Here is an 18420-nt window from a genome sequence, read left to right as displayed (position 1 = left end):
GTACATCACGTTTTGGGGATCAGAAGCAGGCTGCAGACTGATTCATAGGTGACTCTGAACAAAGGTAATTGAGTTGGAAAGTTTCCAAGAAAAATTATATTCCATTTTAATTAAAGTCTCCTTCAAATTGAAATCCCCCCAAAATTTGTAACAAGGCTACCTAGTAGTCAGTGAAGTCAAGCAACTATTTTCTAGTAATCTTGTCAGATGTTCATTTGCAAAATGCAGGAATTACAACACGGGACTCTGCAGATTATTCTCCTGTGCTTTAGAAAGAATAAAAGCTGGCAGCAGCTTGGAATAGTATAAAGGACAGAAATCCTGCCTGGGATATCAAGATAACTAACTGCATCTGTCACGCTAACAAGTTATATTTTGAGATATGTAGCTCTTTAGATACCAGATATTTAGCAGCAGCGTGATTTATACTTAAATACGAGTAGTGTAAGGGGTAGTTTTTCAAGTACGGAAAAGTTTTCTTCCTTCTCAAACTACGCACCCAAGTAGCTGTCATCAAAAGCAGCACTGGCTGGTCGGGTTGCTAACTGGTCATCGTACTTTGTGCTGTAGATTTTCGAGTCATATTTAGCCACAATCTCTGTCACTCGATCAGAAATAAGTTGGCCTAAAGGGAAAGAAAACAGCTTAAAAAACAGAGAAAAAGTGTGCATGCAACCATTCAATAAACAGCACTGATTCATGGAATGTTTGCTTCTAAAGCAACAACTCTTCAACAATATTGGCAGAAAAGAGCAAGCAGAAGCATCACTAAAAGCATTTAAGTGAAAATTTGGATTGTGCTTCAAAGATTAACTAAAAGCACATTAGAAGTTCTAACTGAAAATAGAAGCCACTCTTACACATATAAAAGGACTTACACGAAACTGCTCAGTTAGGTAACAATATATATATGCTTATGGCATTGCAGAATTAGGTCATCACTGTACTAAGTATCCTAACACTACAGCTTAATATGGCAGACAACAAGCTAATAAGATGAGAATAGTATAATACTATCTTTTCTCTGTTTTCATTTCACTTGCCACTAGATGGTGACTTGATTACATTCTCTTCTTTAATTTAAACCTTTTTTTCCATAAAATTTTTCAGAAGAGCACTTACTTCACATACATATTCCCTAGGCATATACAAAGTTTAGGGAGAACTACTCTTCCAGCATTTCAGAATGTGGAATCAAAATTTGGGGTGAAATTGCAGTTTCTATTATTATCTTCTATTCAGAGTTGAGATTTTTTTGGTAGTAGAGGAGAATAAGTTTTTTTCAGCAGATGAGCTGTCACTTTTGTCAGAAAACAACAAAATGAATACACACAAACATAATCTGTATTATACTAAATCTGCAGATGATTTTCACTCATTTTATTTTTTTCATAGTCCAAAACAGGACTAGAAACAAACCTCCTGTGTTACTGAGTCCACTGGGAAGGCAGATACAATATAGAAAACCTTTAATAAATATTATTTATTTAGACAAAAACAGGCAAAGGAGTTTGCAGCTATGTCCTGATTGTAGCAGTAGCATCTTCTGACCTGACTTGACCATAGTAGGAACACTGAATGAGCCTACAAACAAATACTCATTGAAGCACATATTAGCAAAATATTAAAAAAGATTTTTGTGGAAACAATACAGTTAGAGATAACACTTGTACCACAGCACAAACAGATCAACATACAAAATGCAATACAATTTTGCCTTTAAAGGAAAATGATAGTTCTTTTTGCAGGTTTGCATTTCTCATTGACAGTGTGTGTTTAATATGTGTGTCAGAAAATACAAAATCCATGGGTTTTGAAAGAACATGCAAAATATCCTAAATAAAACTTATCCAGCCAGTGGAAACACAAGTTTCACATTTCAAAGAAATGCCTTTAAAATGTCCATAGTTATTTAAAAGACAAAAGGCATCTCTGTACAATTCAGCTTTAATCTAGGATTGCCTTGATTATTCAAGAAATATTTTGAAGGATTAAGAAAAATTACTTCTGGTAGTTTTCTTACAGGCAAAGATTTTCACAGTGACTGGAGGAGTGTGGACACAAAGGAGAGTACGACTAGGAAATCAAAGAGGTCCAGCTCTTGTGTGATTTAAATGACATATCTCACCTTGCCAGTAAAAACTTCCAGGTCCTCCGAGCAGCACCCTGTCTCCCTAGGGAAAAAAAGGGGGGGGGGGGAGAAATCTTTGTGTTAAGTGCATCTAAAGAACAAGAGAACATACCATATATATACATATACATACATATATATGTGTGTGTGTATATATATATATCTATCTATCTATATCTATCTATCTATCTATATATATATATATATGGCAACCTAGGAATCCCATGCACATAAATCACTGTAGCTTCACTGACCCTAGTATGTTTTATTTTTCAAAGAAATGATTCATAAAACACATCGTGTAAAAAACTGAGATAAACAGTATCCTTTGATGACCTTCCTTCCTATTTCACTCATTTAAAATCCTCAGCAGAATTATAATTTCATTTTAATAGACTGTTCTACTAACAAATCTAAGATAACAGAAATACAATTGGGGATTTTTTTTAAGAGATTATTTGGCTACAAGGCAATCATAGCATATTTTTACATCAGTACACAAAACTATCATCATCATCTGCCTCTGCCACTTTTTTTTTTTTTTATTTTTAATTCACCCATAGAAAACTTTAATTCAGAAAGGTTGTAATTTAATCCCCCCACTCTGTGTTCCTTGGTACAACTGCAATCCACAGACCATTTTATAAAACTTCAACCACATTAGCTATCCATGTGCTGGGAATTTGCTACAGAAGTACTTTGCTGATTCAGAGCATAAGCTCTGCTGCATAACTGAATCACTTATCCTGGTTTTAATCTAAAAACTCCCATATTCTTCCCTCCAAAAAATCTAGGTCAGAGATTTGAAGGTACCTCGGACCCAGGCTTCCCCACTCAGCTAGTGGATTGGATTAGAGCACAAGGTTTGTTTTAACCAGGGCTAGAGTCTGCTCAAATGCTTAGAACCCTTCCTGCACCTTCCTCTGGAGGCAAAACAAGGGTGTCCTTAGGCAAAGGATGAAGGGATCTGGGGATCTGACCTAGTTACAAGGTGTGAAGAATTCAAAAGAAAGCTAAGCCACAAATAGGGTTTGGGTGGTTTTAGCATGTCTAGACGATGTTAAACAATTTAACTGTACAATGCAGAAGACCTATAGTTAGTTCTTATATTTGTACATCTTTTTTATTGTGCTTGGATTTAAAAAGCAGTTATGAATTAAAAAAACAATAAAAGGGAGATGAAACAAAATAGAAGCAACATCAGACAGCAAAAAAGTGAAAATACACATAAATAATTCTGCAAGCTGGTCTGAGAACCAAAACTTAATTCAAGAGAAAATTAAGTACTTACTAGTTTCCATTAAGAGTTAGTTATTTTTCCCTCAAGTAGCAGCATGAATCATGTACCAATCCTTTAAAAGTAAGTGTCTCAAAAACCTGAATACTACAGCTGATTAAACTTCAGGTCTAGCTGCAGTGAAGATCTGTGCCATGAGGTTGGAAAAGTTGATTATTTGTTTAGGACATGATTCCTACAAGAGGTAAAAGTGTACTGCGGTGAAGACTAAGGGAGAAACAGCTTTATAATACTGGACTCTTTCAAAGTTATTTTGGGTTATTTAGCAGGGTTTTTCTCAAGAATAATGGCTTATATTTATTTCATAATAGATGTGCTTTTATTTGGTCTGTATCAGGTTTGTTGTTAATTTGCAGCCATCTGCTGACTCATAAGAATTAAGCAAGAATCACCTACCTTTGTAAAATCAATACTAAATCCACCTTGACAAAATCCCTGTCCATCCGCATCAATAATGGCTACAAAAAAAAGAGAAGAGAGAGAGAAAATAAATAAATAAAACAATTATTTAGAGTGAGATCTATGGAAGTCTATAGAAATGAAATTTTCTAAGTAACCTTGTGCTGCTAAACTTGAATCTTGGAAATTTTTTCTCCTTTCAAATTTCTAAAGGAGTTTCTCCACCTCCTAAAGCAGTAATTTCTCTTTATCAACAGTTTGCAACCAAATGCCGTAGCAATCTTAGGGCTGGTCTAACAAATGTTCTAGTCTAACAGTGTAAAAGCAAAGAGCAACTCCAAATTCCTTTTGGTTTATCTTCAAAAGTCTTGGGGAAAAGCAATTGTAATTTTCAATTAGGAAATAAAATATTTGGGAGATAAGGAATGATTTTTTCTCTTTGGACAGAATAAATCTGAACGGAATATAAATTATTTCAAGTATTGTTTTAAAACAGAAGAAAGAAAGCATTCCTGGCTGAAAAAAATACACCTACCAAGATTCACCCCAGCAAGAATTTTTATTTCTTATGTATGTAACCTTATAATTACATAGCGTCAGTGTAGAAGCGTTAACAGATCCTTATCTAGAAGCCTAAGTAGCAATTTAAAAGTTGAACATTCAAGCTAAGTTTTTTTTTTTTTTTTTTTTTTTTAAGTTTTAAGTTTTTTTTTTTTTTTTTTTGACTGATGTATTTATTTAAAGGTTAGGAGCATCTGAACATTCTACCAGCTTCACTACATTGTATGGATGCAAAGTACTTGGAAAATAAGACTCAGTGTTCAACACTGAATAGAGTTAAAACAATGGATCAACACACATGCACACACATATGCACACAGTGCATACCCAGAATTGACTCGTGTAAAATCATCTTCTCTAAAAGGATTGCTCTTTTAAGTTACTTGAATAATTAAGCCTCAGAAATTCTAGAGTTACTCTTTAAAAAAGCACTTTCTGAATAGTTTTTCTCCTCAGGTCCCAGATATGTTGTTCTAATGTTGCACAATTCAGATAGCTGTGAAATGCGTCAACTGAAATATTGTAATAATTTCTGTTCACTGCACATGCTACAGAAAAACATTCACAGCTCAATAAGAAAAAAAAAAAGTGGAGGGCTTAGTTTGTGATAGAGTGACTACTACTGAAATGGTCAATTTAAAATTTGGAGTCCTAAAGTTCCAAGGATATTTGAATCTAAGATTTTGCTCTTGCCTGCAGCGGAGAAAGCAAGGTCTGGATGTTGAACACCAACTGGACGAGAATTTAGGTGTTTGGATCTAGCATAGGGCTTTTTCTAATTGCCATGGGGCTACGTATGAAAGGAGGAAACACCTGTGAAAAAAAATTCTCTCTTCAAATGTACATAAAATATATTATAACACAAGAGAAATTCCAAACAAAAAACCAGCAAGCACTCTACACTTACTTGACCTGCAGGGTGCATACTCTACAGCTTTAGATCCAGCAAGCAGGTAACAGGTTCCTACAGGCTCTCTCTCTTGCTTTGTTTCAGTCCTCCAATGATACAAAGGGGCACAAGCCTAAGGAGGACATGACAAATAGAAATGAGGCGGGGGGGGGGAGGTAAATATCAGCAGTTTGTATTTTAGAAGATTTAATTTTCTAAGAGCTGATTTTTTGCAGGAATCTTCAAAATAATATTTTCACAGAAATATTTTTCAAGAGTAATCTATAACAAAAATATTAACTTCAGTAAGTTAATTCTACTCAAAAACAGATAAAAATGTTACAATCTTTGTTTATAAAGAGTTAAAAAAGGGCTAGCTAATAAATTCTGAAAAAGAGAAATCAAGCAAAGTTGTGAGGTTTTGTTTAAATTATGAATTATCAGGATCTTTTCACAGTCTTCTTTTTTCTACTACAATATTCCAGCACTGAAGCATCTGAAAGGCATCAAAGGCTTACCAGAATTTTATCATTTTTGGATCTCACAGAGGCTCCAAACCACTGATGAGATTTAAATTCCAAAGGATCATCAGGAGCAAAATCTCTGTTGCCTAAAAAGAAAATGAAAATGAGCATAATTTCACAAGAAACTGTATATTATGAATAAAAAAACCAAAGCCATTGGTTTTGATGCACACAGAGACAGGCAGAAAACAGTAACATTGGAGAATATCACTCTTCTATATAGTCTTAAAAAGCGGATTTTCTATTCAATTTTATACCTAGGGCCAAATGTAGCTATTTTTTAAATACACACAGGGCATTAGTACAAAGTAAAAGTAAAGTTAAAGGGTATTCCATAATAAAAATGTTAGCGAGAGTCTGCCCATGCAGAAGAATGTGTTGAATAAAGGAAAATCTGCACTTTATGTTAACTATTCAGTAACAGTAATGTTTCGTAAAAACAAGTTAACTTGATGCTATTTTGTACAAGTGTGAATATTACAAGTCTTTAAATCATTTAATGTTCCTGATGCACACTGAAACAATGAAAACTTTGCTAGCCTAATGAGAAAATGGATGTAGCACTCTGAAAAGATAGCTTAGAAAAAGCCACCTAAATTGCTGGTTTGCTGTGCCTACAGCTAAAGGAGTCAATGAGGTCAGCAGCCATACCTCAGATCCAGGCTGCCGGGGGGAATCCCACAACCCAACCCTGCTATGAATCAGCACTTCCATTCCTCAAGACCTGTGACCACTTGAATCAAAACTTCCTTGCATGCTTTACACCTTGTAAAGAATGTTCTGTCTCCAGACACTTTATTAATCCATTAGGAAAGTCCTGTAGAAAGGACAATAAAACTGATTCTAATCTGCACATTAAGCCAAAACGAGCAAGCATCTGGACTACCTTTATGTTGCTTTTAGATTGGAGCTATGCAGAAATCTAGGCAAGAGCACAAAACCAAAAATAGTAGTACTCTGTGATGTTAAGTGAGTTGGGTTTTTTCTGTTTGTTTTGTTTTTTGGTTTTGGGTTTTTTTTTTTTTTTTTGCTTGTTAGATTTAAGTGCCCCTGAACATCTATACTGCCATTGCTTGCAGAAACAGAGTCCTGCATGTCACCTTCTCACAGAAAAGATATCCAGAGTTAGATATATTCAAACAAGGAATGTCTTGAACTTCTATACTCCCTGTTTTGTCATCTTTCCTCTTCCTTGCCTTTACTCATAAAAAACCCACCCACAGATGCTCAAAAGGACGCAAGCTGCATGACTGGGTTCATCCCAACGAGGCTGCCAGCAGAAGGGGTAGCATTGCCTGTTTACCGGCCACCGGATGTTCCTGGCCATGCAGTGGGAACATGGACAAGCTGAAGATGAATGCTGCTAAAACTATCTCCTTTTTGGCAGCATCATGGATTTAAAATTGGTTTATTCTGATTGTGACACCACACCCAAGATTATCAAGCCTCGAAAGCCAGATCTGGCCTCCACCCTCCAGCTATTCTCATATACAAAGAAACCTCTCAACTTTACTTGCCAAACAAAGCAGTATGCTTTAAACAATTTAATACTTGTCGAAAAGCATTGCGGCATGGCATTTTACCTCTTACTGCTACTCAGTATTTGTTTATCACTGCATATAGCTATTACTAAAATGAAAGGTAGTGCAGCAGTATTACAGTGGAAAGCAGAGTTACATTGTATTAAGTGCTGTAAAAGCATATAGCTCACAGACCAGAGACTTCCGATTTAAGACAACAGACAACAAGTATAAGTGATGGTCTGGCTGGAATGGCAGGTAAGCAGCTATTCAGCCTCATCAGCAATCTGATTTTATCACAGATACTAAGGAAATTATTTCCTTAAAGTTTCAGCTGAATGCATCAGCTAAAGCAGCATGAGGCAATAAAAAACAAAAACTAACAAAAACGAAACACCCACACATCCAAACCCCCCAACACATCAGTGCTTACTGGTGCCTTCTGTGGTCTGTGTGGATTGCACTGGAGAAAGGAGGAACCAGTTTAAGCAGCACACGCTGCCAAAGCTGTGATGCCTTCCCCTGGGAGTTCCCGAGCTGCCGAAGCTCCGGGCACTGCCCCAGCCCCAGGAAGAGACAACATCCGAGAAAGGCACCAACAAAGACTTATTTCTCCTCAACCTTTAGAGGACAAAACCATTCTTCCTACAGTACTGAAAATCAGCTCTAAACTGAGGATAAAATTAGAAATCTATCTTTTATTTTATTTTAGTAGATAAATATCTAGGCTTTCAGATATAGTCAGAAGCTGGCATATACAAAAGTAAAAGCCTCCAAACCACAAAGCAAATAACGACGACCCCTAGTTACTTATATTCAAAAGGCAATGACTTTAGAAGCCAGCATCATTAATTTCTGAAGACATAAATAACCAACTGGGGATTCTTAGGCTTACAAACAGAACACAGTAAAACACATTCTGTTGCCCTATATGGTCTGTCTTGGCTAACTAAATTTCATTTATTTAGAATACACAACTATTTCAGAAACATTTTACAAGTTGCTTTTTAGTTAGCCAAATTGTCTATGTGCCCACACATCACACAAAACAATATTCATTGCAAGCTTAAAATGTCTTAAATTGGTTTATCCTGTACTCAGAGCTTCGCTGGCTTTTCTAAAGCAGGCAGTGGGTTGCTATTCTGCTTAAGACTAACTGGAACGCAGGAAAATGTGTTAAAATACATGAAAACCTACACTAAATTTTTTTTTTTTTTTTTTTTTTTTAAGCTTTGGAAACACGGACTTTTCACATAAAAAGAAAATGCTGACCAAATTTCCCTTAAAGAGGAAAAAGTAACCTTTATTTATTTACCTCTTCTCCTTAAAAATCTCCCCTCTCCCAACAAAACACCGTGTAAATATATTATAAGGCTTTCCCCTCAGCTCAAAAAACCAATTCTCTGAGGAAATCTGGAAATCACCCTGCCATCAAAAACCCCTTTGCATTAGATGAGAAAACATTTGAGTTTCTGTTCCTGATTGGGGAAAACAAACATTAAAAACATCTACTTGTGAGCCCTCCCTGAATCAAATCAGAGTTAAGATAAGGTCTTGCAGCTTTACTGTGAAGTTAGTTTGCCAAGGGAGGTTACAGGACTGATATCAGCACTTCTGTGTTACAGTAAAAATAAAGAATCTGTCTTTATTATTATTTTATCATGGTTTAACTTTTCAGTAGCAGTAAACCCTCCTCACCCCCCAATACCTTCTAAAAACAGTATCTAAACTAAATGAAGGAAACTAATACAGGCAAGATTAAAAGATACAAGGCTTTATAAATCAAACCCAACGTTTTGATATAATACAGCCAATCTCATTGCTATAACAGCTCTTACAGCTACTGCTATTTTTCATGGATTTCTGAATCCATGAAACATCTCAAGAAAACCTAATAAATGTCTTCAAACCAATGCTCTACACTTTAAACAGGCAATCAAATATATTTAGATAATACAAATTAGGTTCTGACTAGCTTTATTAAAGAAAATATTCCAAGTTCTTCTACAAAGCTATTTGTCAGATTAAAATGCAGCCACTATCGGGACTTCTAGTTGATGGGTCATTAGTTCCAGGATTGTGTCATTTGACCATAGGGTATTATTTATATCTGTAAAGAAAGCTTATGCTGTGGTTTTTCCTTCGCTCCTTCTCATTGTACTAGAAATCACATGATTATTTCACATGACTCTTCCTTTAGGGAAAAAGGGCTGACATGCCAACTCAACACTGCTGAGCCTTGCAGCATACTCTCCAGGTGGGGTGATGGGGTTCTGAAGTAAAAAGCAGAACTGTTTTATTAAAAAATAAAAAAATCCTATTATATAGGTGCATTGTTACTCCTGGACCAATGGAATACGGCCATTTTATTGTATTAAATAGGATTTCAATTTATATATCGAATCTGAAGAATCAGAGAAAAAAGTGTAAGTCATCTTCCAAATACTAATAAAAAGATCAAAAATATTTTCAGGGAGGGAAGGCACATTTCTGAATTTCTTCTGGCTCACCTTTGGTCCTTTGCCCTATGTAAATGTTATCAGTTATATAATAACGGTGTTATTATTAAGTGACTGCAGCTGGGTAAGTGAGGCAAGTTGGCGCCTGTAATGCGCAGCCTGCTGGGAAGCAAAATCCTTGCTGTTTGTATGGTAATGAGGAGATAGGACTATAAACACCTGCCCTGATCTGGACTGAACTGAGATAATCACAAGTGAACTGATGCAGCCTGGTCCAGTGTCATTGTACTAGGAACACTTGAGAAGCTGTAAAATTTAAATACTCACCTAATGCACAAAGCCCCCAGCAAAATAAACTTCTTTGTAACTATGCCAGTTTGATTAAAATGATGATCCCAGTCCTAAGTAAATGGAAATTCAATGCAGCTAACCAAAAGAAAGACCACCGTATAAAATACGTAAGAACGCTATTTTCATCAACCAGAATTTTACATGGTATAAAGCTATTTGTTCTCCATTTAAAATCAGAGATTTCAACCTTAGCTAATGAGCCAAGAATGAGTACAAATTTATCTTTACTTGAAAGTCCCCATGCTGTGAGGCAGCCGATGCCTCATATTGGTTTAGCAACAGCGTTCAGATAAGGACCCCGAGATAAACAGGACTACAGAGCTCCCCGCCTACTCCCCTTCCTCCTTCCGGGGCAGGACTCCTGCAACATCCTCCGCACTGTGTGGGAGCAACTGCGTCCTCTCCCTTTGCCTAATGTAAGCAAAGGACCTTCTGTTCCAGCTAGTCACACCATTGAGATCCAGCTGCACGCACAGCCAACAGTACTCATTCAGGAGCCTACCTAATCACAAAAGCATGAGGATTTTTCCACTGTCAGCTATAACAACATGTGAAGGAAGTTTTAGACTTCATGCCTCCCTCTTCTGGATTCAGAGCAGTAGCCAGAGCCCAACACAGATTTCACTTATACCAGCACAACATGGTAACCACCAATGTTGTGCTGGTGTAACTGCACTGATGTAACACTAGATTTAGTGAGATAAAAATTGCTTCCTCCAACTACTAATGAATGAATAGTCTTCATAAGAGTTATTGCTCTGTTGCTGATGAAATCAACAGTCTTTGAGATCAAAATCTCCTAACCATCTGCAATACCAATAAAGTAATCAGGTAAAAATAAAGCAGTACTTTGTAACAGCAAATTATGCTCACAAACTATCAACCTACCCGAGACTTCTCTGTCTCCCTATTCCATAGGTGGAAAAGATGGAGTTGTGAACTGACTTGTTTGTACAAATGATCAAAATGTAAACTGAGGTTCCTGACACTCACTGCAGCCATGACTTCCCAACATACACAGATCTTAAACTGGGATACGCCACAGAATAAAGCTCCACAAAGCGGTTAAAATACCCGCTTCAGACTAAATGGGTCACAGATAGATAGAGCCATGCCAGACTGGTGGTTCAGGCTTCCAAACAAAGCCTCCTATTGTCTACAGTCACCCACTTGGGAACAGAAGAAATCCGGGAAATATGAAGAAGAATTCACAGCAGGGAAACAGGAATTTTTAGTAGTATTTTCCTTATCATTACCTCCCCCTGCTCTTAGCACAGATCAAAATAATCAGCCTCAAAGGACTTTCAGCCAAAAATAATTAAGAATAACTTGTTTAAAATGACTCTGCTGTGGCAAAACACAAGGGAAGATGTAGGGAGAGGGGACAGTAAAACTAACTGTTAAAGTGATAAAACTTTATCCAGTCAGAGGCTATATTAAATTCTTTTTCTGAGGCAATGAAAACACACACACACACAGCTGAAAAGGACTTCAATATCTGAAATGCTCTTAATTTTTAGAATTCAACAGTTTCTGTAAGGAGTATCCAATCTTCAATTTTGAGGTAAGATATAGAAAATAAAAGCAGTAGGGAAAGTCTTTCACCAAAAGAAGGAATGAAAACTTAGCAGCGCGCCCATGTGTGGCGCTACGTATAACGGAAGAGCTGAACAACACGTTGTTTGAGCAACCAGATCTTTCTGTGCTAAAAAGCAGAATCTTCTCAAGAAATCTGCAATTCATTAGCATACAAGTTCAAAGTTGTTTTATGAGCATATTTTGTAACAGTTCATAGAACTGCCTGCACTCTGTCAGATTATTCTAAATGCAGAAGCTCTGTAAACAGTGTCTCAAAACTGCACTGGTGGACACGGCCACAAAGAGCTGTCTTTCAAGCATTCTGCAGTGCAGCAGGCATATTTCCCAATTCAAGCTTTAATTCAAAAACTAGCAGCTTTTTACAAGAAAAGCTGCAACGTGCAAGAGGAATGTTATCGTCACAAACCACTTTGTTACGCTTTTATGAAAAGCTACGCGAGCATGAAGAACACCGCTTCTCGCCACCCACCTCCCCGTATTCTTGACTGATGAAGAGTTGGGCACCAGAGAAGAAAAGCGAAACAGTATTATGAAGAAGATTCTTTCCTTTTGGAAAACAAGCACATAGGAAAGTCATTTGATTTACATTAATTTACTACATATTGTTCAAACATGTCCAGCCTTATTAACTCCAAGTGGTTACATGGGTCCCTGAAGAATTTCTGTATGCTTGTCAGAATGAAAATTCAGAGTACTCCCACTCAAACTCCACAGCCAAATGACAGAGGTATTTATCTAGATGTGACAGTTAGCTCAGCTCACTGCATCTGCTTCTCTATGTATATCAAATTGTAAAATAAGTAAAGCAAAGGTGACTTGCTGATTTTGCTATAGAACACATACAAACTACCTTTCTGCTCACCACTGTTTCTGTTGTTGTCTAGTTCAATATGCTTTCGATCCTCTTCTTGCAAAGAAAAGCCACATTCAATTTTATACACAGGAAAGGATAACTGTAGAAAATAAATACATCTCATAGAAAACCCTTTAACTTTTCAAGAATCTATTCCCTGAGCAAGACTATGGAAATACCTTCTCAGTAATGGGTGGAAGCAAGCTTTGCTGTACTAATCCTTGAAGACCATGGAGGGAGAAAAGGGGAGGGAGAACAGCTGTTGTTAAAATAAGTATTACTGGTCCCAAATGATTGGGAACAGAAAATAGGCTTTTATATTAAGTTCATTTGTTTTATAGCTTGCTCATAAGAAATACATTTTTCCTGGAAGAAGCTGCTAAGCAAAAAAAGCAACTGAAGCCAACCTCCTACTGTAAGTTTTTCAAGGGAGGAATCATCCCTGTGAGCCCTAGTACTAATCTGGCCTTCCTACAAAACTGACTGGAGGAGATCCTGCAAAACATATTCAAATGATGGCACTTTTTAGCACCTTAGCAGAGTGTAATGGAGATAGAAAAAAATAAAGAATCTGGGAGAGCAGATGGGGAAAATTGTTCTTACAGTTTGCCTTAAAAAGTGTTGTTTTTTAAAATTTTTTTTTTTTTTTGTTTAAAATTCAGAGTTCCCTTATCACTATGGGTTAAAATAAATAAACAAACCTCTACAGTTTCAGCCACAAAACTATCTTGCATGGAGAAGGGATAAGAACAGGCCAAGATTTACCCAGCTTTATCTCTCAGCTTTGCTTTTTTTGAATGGGAAATTTAGAACACCTTGCAAAGGAACAGATTTACTAATGTGTTTACGACATAAAATAATATAATCATAATATTGTTTATGCCATTGTCATATGTTTATGAAAATTCTGAAGAATATTCTATCTTGAATGTAAATATTCCCCTGGTGCTCGTCCTGAAGAAGTACACACACCTACACATTCTTAAACTCTTAACTTTAACAGGGACATAGGAAAAAATTCCCAAATATTTTAAATGCCAATTCAATTGAAATTGTGCTAGTGTTTGGCAAATGTAGTAAGAAACCAGAGTATATAAAAAATATGAATACTAGGAACTTCAATTTCATGATGTAGCAGATTTAGCTACTGACTTAACAGAAATAAAACAAACAGAAAGAAATAACAAACAGAAATAAGGGGAAAAATGTTTAGCACTTATAAAGCACTTTTTTAAAAAAGAAGTCAGCTCTATTTCTATCACTAGCTTTGCAGCAAAACCATTTAGAGTTACAGAAACAAGCACTACATTGTCTTTTAATTTTGCAATCTTAACACAGGATCAACAAAATTGTGCATGGGAGGAAATGCTGCTTGGGTGGTTGGCTTCTTTGCAGCTTTAACCTTTATGTGCTCCTAACAGGAAAAAAAAATCAGTCTAAAATGCTTGGCATTTTTTTTCCCCAAAATTCCCTGAAACGTTGTATGCACAGGCACGACCAGCACAGCTATATGCACCCCTGAACTTTAGGGCATTTTCTACCACATGTTTGTTATGCAATTTTCACATAGTCATAACTATGTCAAATCAAAGCCAACTGATGTCAATGCTAAAATGCTCAGAAGCCCCACAGAGAAGCATCTTTACATTTGGGAAGTGTTAATGTGTGATATAAACATTTTGCCTTCCAAAGCCACCATGTATACCAGAATGTCAAGAGCAATTAGTATAATAAACAGAAACACATGCACACAGATGCACACACAGGATGTTCTCTAATGTCTAATATTTTACATGAAGTAACCATTTTGCTGGGGAATGAAGGAGTCCTAGGAAAAGGGGAGATCCTCCCTCCCATTCACAAATATATTGGCATTTCAAATGAGAAAGTGACCTGTGTAGGAACAGTGAACAAGTATTTTTTTCTGGATAGAAGTTTGACAGTTATAACATACACTTCAATGAGGTTATGGGGCTTTTTTTTTTTTCTTTTTAAACAGGCTAAGGGAAAAAATATATACATAGATTGTTATAGCTGTGTGTTAAAGGAATTCTAGAGGAATTCTCTGGCTTCTCTGACAAAGCCAAAAAGGAGGTTTGCTGACATGCTGCCTTCACTAAGAAGCTAAATACCAACAATTGTATCAAGGAAGTATATGTAGTGTGGCTTGGAGTGCTGCAAATTGGCAAGAAAACATTAACTTGCTTTACAAAACCAACCACCTTGAGAGGTGCAAGAGGTCCGCGAACAGACTCTTATTTGTGAGGTGCCGAGCTCCTTTCCTGATTGAACTGAACTGCTATGGGCAGAAAGGAGGAAACAAAGTAGTAAATTTCGTACGAGCAGGGATTATCAGCTTTGTAATTTACTGCTTTCTTCAGCAGGAACTGGGGAATATCAACGGGAGTGAGTACTTCAAAAAACCCTCCTCCAAAAATTAACATGAAGCAGCACGCACCTTCTCTCTTTGGCTACCTAATAGCTGTTGCATTTCTCTCACGTCAACAGCCAAGCTCTTGTGCAAGTAAGGTACCCAAGCCAGCAGCAAGCGTCAGAAAACAAAATCCAATTCTATACAGCCACTGAGGAGCAGCTGAGCTCTGTGTGGCCTTTTTAATGGAAGAGAAAAGGATCCAGGAGGTTAGAGAAAAAATTAACTAAAACCACAAATATGTTTAAGAAGAAAACAAAAGAAAAACAGAAGGAAAATAATAAAATAAAAGCTTGAGAAGTAGAAGGCTTAAAAGAAGTAGTTACAGAAGATCAAAGAAAATCCCAACCATCTAACTAAAAAATAAATAAATAAATAAGGGGGGGGTTTACTTCTGTGGTAGGAACAATGATTGAATCCCCTTTTGGAAAAGACTAATTGCTTTTGAGAAACTGGTTCTGGGTTTTCAAAACCAATGGTAATTAAAAAAAAAGTGTTTATTTTAAATATTTCTTTATATTCATTGCCATACTTAAAAGACTGCCTCTAAAATGGGAAAGCATAACCACATACTGGTCTGCATCCCAGTAGCACTAGGAAGTCGTTAGCATACATAACTATGTCTACTGTTCAGTAAAGCATCTATTCTTCTTCTCTTTAGAGGAAGTATTCATTTCAGTTTAATCTTTATCTCCTAGCACTGCATAGCCAGTGAGATCAGTTCTGGGGGCTGAGACTCACAGGACAGCACGTTTGGCCTGTCTTCCCTTGCACAGGGGTTTATGTCTTGCTTTGCCAACCAGATACGAATAGCAGGAAAGAGTTCTTGAACAACCGACTGCCAAACCGAGCCAGCTACGTCTGTGATCAGGAGCCTTTGCTAACCCCAGGCCTAAGAAGGGGCCCTTGTTTGACCTCTCTAATACCCTAGTCTCATATGTATTTGTGACATAACCACAAAAACTTACGCAGCTAGAACAAGATACACTCTTTCTTCTGCTCCCTTGCAGCATTCACCGCACAGCATCAAAGCCTCTCCCCTACTCAATCATCTGATAGTTATTCCCTATGAAGGGAATCACAAGTATTTCCTAGTTCCCTGCTACATTAAGGTGCAAGGGGAGGTTAAACTGCATTGGCAGGAAAGCATTGTCATCGTAATGTAGGGAATCAGCCATTGTATTACACAAACAGAAAAAGAGACTTTACTTTGTTCAGTGCATTGATTATTTTATTATGCTGGAATACAATGCCCCTTTTCACCCACAGAACAATAGACAAATAATTATTTCCCAATTCATTGCAACAGAGCTGCAATTAGTTAAAGTATGCCTGGAAGAAATCTTAAGCCATTATGACCTGCTATTTTTACTACCGCTAAATTTCAAGCAGTTCACGTGCCCATTACTTCAAGATAATATTATAAGCCAAATACTGCTTGTAGCATATACCTTAAGCTCAGCAGCGTGGCCTTTGCTTCTATTTACTCTGCCTAGTACATGGAAAAACCTATTGCAAACACTCACAGCACAAATACATAAATGCTTTGTAATTCTCATTTGAAGTTGTATACCTCCTTTTATCTGGTACCCAGGAGGCTCTTCTTCTCGGGCAGAAGTTTTTTGGCTGTTACATTGATGGTTGACATTAATTAGAGAACATCTTGTTTGTTCCTTTTTTCACACATTTGTATTCCAATAAACATTAAGCCCAAGAAGAAAAAAAAAGAGAAAGAAAAAGAAAAAAAATTTGCTGTCTAACACTCATGCAGACAAAATGTCACACTTTTACAGCTTACTAGAGATCTTTATCTGTCAGAAAATTCCCATGGACTGAAATAAAGAAACAAGTTTTATATGCATCATAGGCTTTATATGTATTATTATGTACCTCACTTTTTTTTTTTTTGGCAAGAGAACTGATAACTGAACAATTTTCAGAAAAACCTGCAGACTTGAAAAATCTGAGTATCAGCAATATTTTGTGGTCTACCTTGACAACAGAAATGGAAGAGGAGCTTCTCCACTGTATTTTACTATGATTTGCAAAGGCTGAATAAACATGACAGTCTTTAGGCTGCCAAGTCAAAATACCAGCAAAGGCAGGAATGGATTGTAACCAACTAGACCTTAGAGCACAGGTGTTTCCTCTACCACACCATATGGGTCTTGCTAATCCACTCCCATGACATGCAAAGGTTTTTCCACTGGCCCAAAACAAGCTGTGGAAAACAGGATTCACCACTGAATGGCTCAAGTAGAAAAGCACATGCAGAGTACTCATATGACCTGCTACAGCTTGTGAAAATCACTCTGTGTACCAGAACATGAAGACTGAGTGAAATGATTAACATCAGCATCATTTTTGCTTAGCTTTATAGTACTTTAGAAATTGTTAGTCTCTGACTTAAAGCATCCTGAGTGCTCCTGTCATAAATGCCACAAATATTATAAAAACTACATGTGAAAAAAAAGTCCCAGTTTGAGGTTTATATTGTGAGAGTTTCAGGTTACATTTCTCACTTAGGCTTTCAGCATCTACCAAGGACAATGAAACTCTAAAAGAGGAGGGGGGAAAAATAAGAAAAACAAATACAAAAAATACCGCCAAGCCTTGACTAGCTGCCAGTGCAAAAGAGGCTACTGTGTTCAAATCAGCAACGAACAAACCCCCTGTGAACCTCCATCCCTTCTGCACTGTCACACCAGCTATACAGCAGAGAAACCCTCCTTTCCCCATTTGAGGAACTACACATTACCTGTGGAGTCAAACACAACTGGCTGGCAGTTTCTGTTTGAATTCCAGTTACATTTGAGCACTTGGCCTCCTTCTACAATGTTGTGCTGGGTAGTGTTTGCTTTTGGAGCTCCCACAAGAAGAAATACCCTGCAGTAAAAAGAGAAAACAAAAGTGTCAAAATCTAACACACAGACATTACTATTTTATGCATTTGTACAGTAAAGAAAGCAAAGCTCTTACTCATGAAACACAAATTTAATTAAAATTACTCTGAATTTCAGAAAAATTCATATTAGATTTTACATTTTGGGTCACTCCTCTCTTTAAGCAAAAGAAGGCAAAATAAAATATTGACCAGAAATAAGGGAACGAGAAAAGAAGATAAACAGAGATTTAATTAAAATTATTCTGACATTCTTCAAAAGATATTTAAAAATAAACAAACACCTTTTATTTTCTTTTTTCCTCTGAAAGATATATATGTTTGTGGCAAAACAGGAAATCAGGTACCTCTATGATTAAAGAAAGTTATTGCCTGCCATCATTTCTGGTTAATTTTGTAAGTGAGAACAATTCATGAAACACAAAATAGCAGTGCTTTTGAGCTCAGAAGATATTAAGAAACGGTGAGTCAGCCTAGTACTAGTAAATATTATTTTTAAAAAGA

The 18420-nt window shown here is 36.7% G+C and overlaps 1 protein-coding gene across 2 annotated transcripts in view; it reads right to left on the bottom strand.

The window, feature by feature from the left end:
- The window catches only part of ITGAV (integrin subunit alpha V), a 60585-nt gene that overhangs the window by 26903 nt on the left and 15262 nt on the right, over positions 1 to 18420 (bottom strand). For both annotated transcript variants that reach the window (XM_062579348.1, XM_062579347.1), the window contains exons 2-7: positions 17773 to 17900; positions 5796 to 5887; positions 5296 to 5410; positions 3825 to 3886; positions 2129 to 2174; positions 500 to 625 (exon numbers count right to left, since the gene is read on the bottom strand). In XM_062579348.1, the coding sequence (XP_062435332.1) occupies positions 500 to 625; positions 2129 to 2174; positions 3825 to 3886; positions 5296 to 5410; positions 5796 to 5887; positions 17773 to 17900 (569 nt within the window). The remainder of the gene's footprint in view (positions 1 to 499; positions 626 to 2128; positions 2175 to 3824; positions 3887 to 5295; positions 5411 to 5795; positions 5888 to 17772; positions 17901 to 18420) is intronic.

Source organism: Rhea pennata, chromosome 6 (assembly GCF_028389875.1).
Source record: "Rhea pennata isolate bPtePen1 chromosome 6, bPtePen1.pri, whole genome shotgun sequence".
Taxonomy (NCBI): domain Eukaryota; kingdom Metazoa; phylum Chordata; class Aves; order Rheiformes; family Rheidae; genus Rhea; species Rhea pennata.
This window is presented reverse-complemented; position numbering and strand designations above follow the sequence as displayed.